This window comes from Branchiostoma floridae, chromosome 14 (assembly GCF_000003815.2).
Source record: "Branchiostoma floridae strain S238N-H82 chromosome 14, Bfl_VNyyK, whole genome shotgun sequence".
NCBI lineage: Eukaryota > Metazoa > Chordata > Leptocardii > Amphioxiformes > Branchiostomatidae > Branchiostoma > Branchiostoma floridae.
The window spans coordinates 15,669,901-15,677,787 of NC_049992.1; the positions used below are offsets into that span (position 1 = coordinate 15,669,901).

Below are 7,887 nucleotides of genomic sequence, written 5' to 3' on the forward strand. Positions count from 1 at the left end.
CTCCTAAACTGGTTGTTTAATCTGATCAGTAAAACGTTACATATTCTATGCTGCTGCTGCAGACTTCCAGATCAATGCGGTTTCCTGTGGTAAGAAATGCCACAAACCTGTATTTACTGGACCCACCTACAGGAATCATATATGTGCATCCCGTATATATACGGGTTCATCAGGACAGCCTTGTAGATACCAGATCTATACATATATTACTGTATGTACATAGTACATATCATATTGTACATAGTATATATTGAAATATGTTCGTGTCTTGTTTTAGGGAAATATAGTCTTAACCAGCCACGACAACTCATTAGTGATGAGAGTCCTTGTTTCTTACTTTATGACCAATGGCCATAATCTGCATGCTCAAATGAGGTGCTTTTAGCCATCTCTCTTAAAGCCAATGCGACTTAGGTCTAAACAATGCAGCGCAATAAAGACCAAGATTCCCCATTATATAGCGCAAGAGATAAACACCCAAGTACGTCAATGGGGACATCCTATCTCAAGAGGGCTTTATAACGTCATTTACGCCCGAAATCACCCAGCTACTTGATGTAATCTATAGATACCTAACTGTCAAACGGATTTGCAGTCATAGACGGATTTGAAAGGGTTTACAGCTGTGTATTGACATACATCTTCCAGGTCCACAACTTAAACGCAGTTACACCTAAAAAATGGGAGATCAAATTCCAACCTAATTGCAGCTAGTGCGTCAATATGGAAGTAACAATCTTTCTTTCTATGACACATAATGTTTGTAGAGGATGTAATGTATCAATGCTATTGGAAAATTCGGGAACAATGTGGCGAGTCATGATGCCACTTCGCTAGAAGACTAAGTGTGTGGCATCCATGCGGTGAAGAGGGCTATATGCTGTGATTCCGATGGCAAAAATTAGCATGAGGCACTAGGCACATTAGCGTGAGGCACAAGACTGGAATTCCATAGGATGGGGCTTGATAAAACAGACTAGGATATCACATTGGATAAAATATGGTTGAATAACACGTAGCATAACAAGTTATAGCTCAACACATGATTTATGTTTGATGGAAGCAGGTTTATTGTAACTGCGCACATTGATGCGATGAGAAAATCGTTAGGCTCGACTGTTATGCAGCTGTGGAGTAGAATGGACTGGGGATGATCCTGGTTTTTTGATGCAGAAAAACGTTAGGGGCTCAAGTCGCGCTTTTATGACACGTCACATCAATTATCTAATACATAACTTTGTCTTTCCTTCACACAGTAACTCGCAAAAAAAAACCGTCAGATAACCGTAAGATAATCATACTGACTTACTTGATACTTGATAAGGTCTCTTCATCGTTGTGTCAAGTGGTCTGCATCAAGGCAACGTCTCTTGTGGACCATCCTGCGTCATTCCATGCAATTCTGGGCCGTCACTTCTACGTCTCTAAGATAATCATACGAACCCAGATTGTAATAGAATGTTACAACTTCCGCTGTCTATACGTGTTGCTCATCTTCTAAGGTTGTGCCCCTTTGTTAATAATGTCTATGGCTCTATTTTATTAATGAGGTTCAAACGTTGATTCAAAGAATAAAGCTTCTGCAACTGTTTTGTAGTTTTACATGAATAGATTGATACTCTAAAGAGGGCGTATTTTCAACTAAAAATAAACTTGGATTATAGCAGTTAGTAGGGATATCATCAGGTTAATTTGACTCTTCAGACAATAACGATGTTACCTGGTTTGGATATGTCTTCTCGTCATTGCAGAGTGGACCGTGAAACAGCATCAAGATTGCTTCGCCAAGGGAGTGCATCCTATGGCAAAGACAAGAAAAGCGCCGCCCAACGGTTAAAATTATCATTGCAGGAAAACCCGCATCCGTCATGGTTAAAACTAACTTGGATGGTATCACATCAAACAGGCCATACAAGATCGATGCACAAAGTCTGGAAGACTGGTATCATTCACCAAGTTGACTACTACATGTACATCGAACTAGTTTCCCTTCTACAGCTACGGTCATGGCTACATGTTTAAAATTAATGATGTCGTCATCCATAAAACTTACCTGCCGTGGCCTTGCTGACATTGTATTTCCATGTCCCGTGAACAGCAGTACAGAAGAGGTTGGTGCCCATCATAAGCTGTGGTGTTAGAAACTACTGCACGAGTCTCCCAACAAGACGATGTGTCAGCTCTGGCCCGTAGGTCTACCTGGACACGCTCAGCCAGTGGTGACCAGAACTGCATGCAAAGAGACAGAATAATCTTTGTGTACTATTCACAGCGTCACACCTGTCCCCGCGCACCACAGACAGGTGGTCAGTTAACTCAATTTTGGAGGGTAACCAATCAGAGGAGTTATGCAAATGTACACGTATGCTAATGAGTGCAGGGGTATAAAAGGGAAAGATATTATCACAAAAAAAGGCGCACAGTTTGACTTTGGGGAGGAAGATAAAAAGGTGGTTGGCAGAAACAGGCGAAAATTAAAGTCGGGTCAATTAGGGACAGTAGGAAGGGTATGAGGGTGTTGAGATATAAAGAAGAAGGTATCTTTACCCTAAACACCCAACCATCCTCTCTAATTTCTTATGGCTTGGGAAAAGTACTCGCCTCGCTCTCTGCTCAGGGATGGAGACTTTCCGCACTCCTTATCCCTCCATCACCTGTCTGGGACGCGGGGTATGGGTGTGGTGGTATGAATCTTCCACTATATCAATCTAACCATGGCATAATTATAGTTGACCAGCGTTTGATGTCCAATTAAACTTAAGGTTAGCAAGGAGGTTGAAAACCTTCTTGAGGTTAGTTATTTACCCTGTTACAAAGAAAACCTTCCTGTGGATGCGGGTTTACCTGCAATGATGATTTCAGCCGTTTAACGGCGCTTTTCTTCTTAAGATACACCAGCCTAAAGGATACACAAAACTTTCTTGTTCCTAGATCCTCATTCTTGCGACAAAAAGGCTTGTCCAAACAAGAAATACATCTTTATGTACAAAATTCGTCTTTGAATACAAAAGAAAAGAAAGACATATAAAAGAAATATTCTAATGAATAAAGACGCACTTACTCCCTGCAAATCAGAGTTGCTTGGAGTGTATTGACTCTCTCAAGAAAGATGCTAAAAATGCCCGCAAACATCCGGCCAGCACAGTATCACACTGTGTACGACTTGAAGGACATGTTGCAATACCAACCAATGTAGATAGGTGGCGCTGTGAGACCGCCTGTAAAGTCATGTCCAAACTTTGTAATGTTTACACATTTATTCCAGCCATGTAACTTTCCTCTTACGCTACTTGTTTGTTCTAATTGTGTTTCATCTACAAATGAAAAGAAGTTACGAATGTGTGCCTTGTATGAGGGTCTGCATGGGGGGTCCTGACAACGCTTTACGCTAAATTCGGGACGGTCGACAACGCTTTACGTTAAATTCACGAAGGCAGGCAACGTTTTACGCTAAATTCAGACAGACTGACAACGGTTTACGCTAAATTATGGAGGCGGGGTCGTGCTCCGCAAGAAAAGATTGAAATTTTGACTCTCTGAAACACTATTCCCTGCATTTTGAAGGGAAATTTTCGCTGGCAAACAAAGCTAAGTTAAATGGCATTTCTAATTAAAGAGTCGCAGGGGTTCAGCGTAAGCTTATGAGGGTGACGCCAGCCAACTTATTTTTGCCACGTCGAGCGCCGAAGGAAAGTCCGGGAAAATTTTGAAATCCTGCCCCCCTGAAACGCCAGTTTTTTTGGCTATAATAGAAAACTTAGTGAAATTACATTTCTATCAGTAAAAAATGTGTTTGAGGTTGACACGTCACATCCCCCAGCCATGATACATATTTTTTACGAAGTCGATGACCGAAGGTGAATAGAGTGGCAAAGGAGATCCGGCTAAATTTTGAAATCTTGACCCTCTATAAAACGATATTTTGTGCATTTTGATGGGCAAATTTCTATTAGCAAAACAGATCTTTGAGGTTGACACACATCCCCAACATATTTTCAGAATTTCGAGTTCCAAAGGCGCGAGGTGGCACAAGGAGGACCATGGAAATTTTGAAACCTTGACCCTCTAAAATGATATTTCCTGCATTCTGATGGGCAAATTTTGCTGGCAGACTAAGCTAACTTCAATGACATTTCTATTTGCAAAAAAAAGAAGATTTTTGAGGGTATATACCATATTTTTACCATGTCGATGACCGAAGGTGAAAGGAGTCGCAAGTGAGGTCCGGCGAAATTTTGAAATCTTGATCCTCTGAAATTTCCTGTGTTTTGAAGGACTAAATTTACTGGTAGACTACGTTTCGACTTACGAAATTTGGGAGGCCAGCTACGATTTACGGGTAATTTTTAGGCTTAATTACGCTTTACGTGAAATTTTTAGGCTAGATTACGCCTTACGTGAAATACACTGGCTACGCTTTACGGTAAATTTTCCATCCTCACTACGAATTACGTGAAAATAGCTTACCCTACGAATTACGGGAATTAAAAAGGCCTGCCTACGCCTTACGGAAAAGAGCATGCAGACCCTCAGGAAGGTGGAAATCGGGTTCTTGGTCCCTTAGCATAAGGAGCTTTTATCAAGATTGATAAAAGCTTCTTGCTTAGCAAGACAACTTTCCCAGCCAGAGAAGGCCAATTGCTTATTATGCTCTTTTGTTCTTCAATCAATCACAAACAATACTAAACCAACAGACTGTATACATCAGAACTGCACTGCTTCCCAATGTTGTGCTTTGTGGCTTGGGTGGTAAGGGTTTACGATTATGACTTACAATTGTATTTTGGCCCAGGTTCTAATTGTCTACAAGAGTATAAAGGGGTTGCATTTCATTTGCTAATCGACGTGCAGTCTGATAACAGTTATTAGACTGCACGTCGATCATTAAACAGAAGGTCACTAGTCACAAACATGGGACTAAAATAGATGATGCACAAAGTAAAGGTGTTTGTCTTTTGAATCCAGCTTAACTTAGAAATGTACCAGAAATATTTTACATGACATTGTGTTGTTCTGGTTAGAGTCTGTTGGAGGCTCTATCTGTTGTGTTTACTAGTATTGTCAATAATATACTCCACGATCCAATAAAGCCATTCTAGCTTTGTGCAAATCACTTTCAAAGTAACATTTTCGTACTTCTAGCTCTGTATAGTCAATCAATTCAAATTTTTACAAATGGTATCTGTATTAATATTGTATCACACAATCGATTGACATAAATCAGCTAAAATAGATTACTCTGTGTAAAATTATTAGTGAAAGGGCGTTTTACTATCTACAGCCAAATGTCAGTATTAGCGACGGAATGCCCGTGGATTTCACCCCTACATATTGATGAAATACACAGCCAACCAAATGTCAATATTAGCGGCAGAATGCCCGTGGATTTCATCACTACATACAGATGAAGTCCACAACCAAATGTCAGTATTAGCGACAGAATGCCCGTGGATTTCATCAGTACATACTGATGAAGTCCACAGCCAAATGTCAGTATTAGCGACGGAATGCCCGTGGATTTCATCACTACATACTGATGAAGTCCACAGCCAAATGTCAGTATTAGCAGCGGAATGCCCGTGGATTTCATCACTACATACTGATGAAGTCCACAGCCAAATGTCAGTATTAGCGACGGAATGCCCGTGGATTTCATCACTACATACTGATGAAGTCCACAGTCAAATGTCAGTATTAGCGACGGAATGCCCGTGGATTTCATCACTACATACTGATGAAATCCACAGCTGTGGAGTTCATCATCCTTCTACCCCAGGCGAACCTTCACCCGCTTCCGAGCCTTGTAGAAAAGTAATTGAAGTAATTTTTAGTACTCAAATCGCTTTCTGCCTAATTCTCACGGGTTTTACTATGAAATTCAAGTGAAGAAAGTAACGCACATTTTGTTTAAGATTCTGGAAGTTCCACCGTATGAGTTTTCTTTGCGGTTACCGAAGGGTTCGCTTAGCGGTTACCCCAGGCGAACCTTCACCCGCTTGCGAGCCTTGTAGAAAAGTAATTGAAGTAATTTTTGGTACTCAAATCGCTTTCTGCCTAATCCTCACGGGTTTTACTATGAAATTCAAGTGATGAAAGTAACGCACATTTTGTTTAAGCTATTACCCTACCCCTTGCCGCAGCACGCGGTTCAATGAGGCTAGCGGTTATTCTAAGATAGAGCGCCAACGATCAAGATTATCTCGAGAAGAAATCGATTGGAATGCGGTTTTCACCTTTTTGAGACCTTTCCAATGATATCAAGCTTGCTCAGCCGGAACCTGAACTCCCGTATTATATAATAGAAACAAAATACACAAGACATGCTCACGCACACCAAGCTTGTTTGCTGATCTGCCCAATAGTACAAAGAGGTCCAGGTGACTTACATCAAACCAGAAACATGGTCTAGATCATTCATAGTACTAAGATGTTAAGTTGTCAATATAAGTGTAAAAGTTACTATGGTCATTCTGAATGTGACATAGACAAATCCCCTCATCAACTACATTTCAACTTGTTATGTAATGGCCAAATGGGAACATTCATGATGACAAAGTCTGCATTTTTCCACATTGTTCGGTTAGCAAAGATTTTAAAACAATGAACCCTTTCCCCAGCATTAAAAAAGGAGTTATTCTCTCTATTTGTTAATTTTTGGTAGCATATAGATTTCAGGAAAAAGCGGCGTAGATTTGGGTTTTAGATATCAGCTTGTTGATGTCAAGATCAAGAGTTCCTGTATTTATATTTGTGTACTAACAGTATGAAATATCATCACTTCTGATACGCAAGACATGTATAATCCTAAACGTTGACATGCATGTTAACATTAAACTTTTCTTCAAATACAACAGCAGCACACCGGCTCCTATCTAGGAGAATGACATTGAAGCTAAGTTTTCGTGCAATGAAGCATTACTGGACGATTATTTCGATGATGTTCACGGCGTGAAGGCAGCTGGTCCAGTGTTTGCAGCTGTGGATGAACAGAATCCTGAAACATGGAAAGGAGAATGAAATGATTTTTTTTAAAATCAGATAGTGCTAGTGAATACCTTACTTTATCGTTACAAAACTACAAAGATGTCACATGTTGAGTGTGAAAATAAAAGTGTACCATGTGTTATTACCTCAGGCTTCTCCACCCGGGCGCTGGGGGATCACGTCAAGAAGATCCTTGACTGGTTCATCCCCTGTACAAAACACAGCAATATACGGTAGTTTTTATTCTGGATAAAGTTAAACGGTAATTTCCAACACTTATTTTTTTCTTCTGTAACGTCACGTTATGTTATGTAGATAGCACACATGACTTGGTCGATCATAAGTTGCAAAAAGTCTATGGCACCCTCCGTCTCTATGCAAATCTCTTGTTGATGTATTTCAATGATTTTACATTGCTATTGAATTCATTGCCAACACTGTGGTTTCTAAAGTCCTGTTTATCTGTACTTCATACGTCTCACATCAATGTGACCTCATTGGGAAACTAACACAAGTTCACAAAGTTGACGCAACGTGGCCAGGAACGTTGACAAACACATGGTATACCGAATAATAGACCATTCTTTTTCTTTGATTTTGTAATTTACTATGACATTAGGATCCATTTTCCAATATTTCTTTTTCGCTTTATGGCATATGTGTGATCATTTTAGAGTTGCTCCGAACGTATGGTCGGAAACGCGCGCGCGATGTCATTCATTTAATCAAATCAACATGGCCTTACGTATGCAGCAGTACACACCTGCCAACACAGCCCGCCTTTGGCGTTTGTCAGCACCTCCGTTAACGTTATAGAAGCGCCGTCGCCCTTTCACTCCAGAAAGACGCCGATCAGAGTCCGAACCCTCAGCTGTAGCCTGGTACGACATCAAGGCCACAGTC

General features: G+C 40.6%; 1 protein-coding gene and 1 long non-coding RNA gene across 2 annotated transcripts in view; both read right to left on the bottom strand.

Moving 5' to 3' along the window:
- The window catches only part of LOC118429956, a 118,091-nt gene extending 114,793 nt beyond the window's left edge, over positions 1-3,298 (bottom strand). The window contains exons 1-5 of the mRNA XM_035840606.1: positions 3,062-3,298; positions 2,845-2,899; positions 2,054-2,229; positions 1,721-1,799; positions 1,310-1,424 (exon numbers count right to left, since the gene is read on the bottom strand). Of these exons, the coding sequence (XP_035696499.1) occupies positions 1,356-1,424; positions 1,721-1,799; positions 2,054-2,229; positions 2,845-2,899; positions 3,062-3,132 (450 nt within the window). The 5' untranslated portion in view covers positions 3,133-3,298 and the 3' untranslated portion in view covers positions 1,310-1,355. The remainder of the gene's footprint in view (positions 1-1,309; positions 1,425-1,720; positions 1,800-2,053; positions 2,230-2,844; positions 2,900-3,061) is intronic.
- A 3,023-nt stretch (positions 3,299-6,321) lies between these two features.
- On the bottom strand, positions 6,322-7,196 carry LOC118430636. Its single transcript, XR_004832880.1, has 2 exons — positions 7,131-7,196; positions 6,322-6,994 (listed from the first exon to the last, which is right to left on the bottom strand). It is a non-coding gene; the product is annotated as an uncharacterized LOC118430636 (long non-coding RNA).
- Positions 7,197-7,887: the final 691 nt, after the last annotated feature.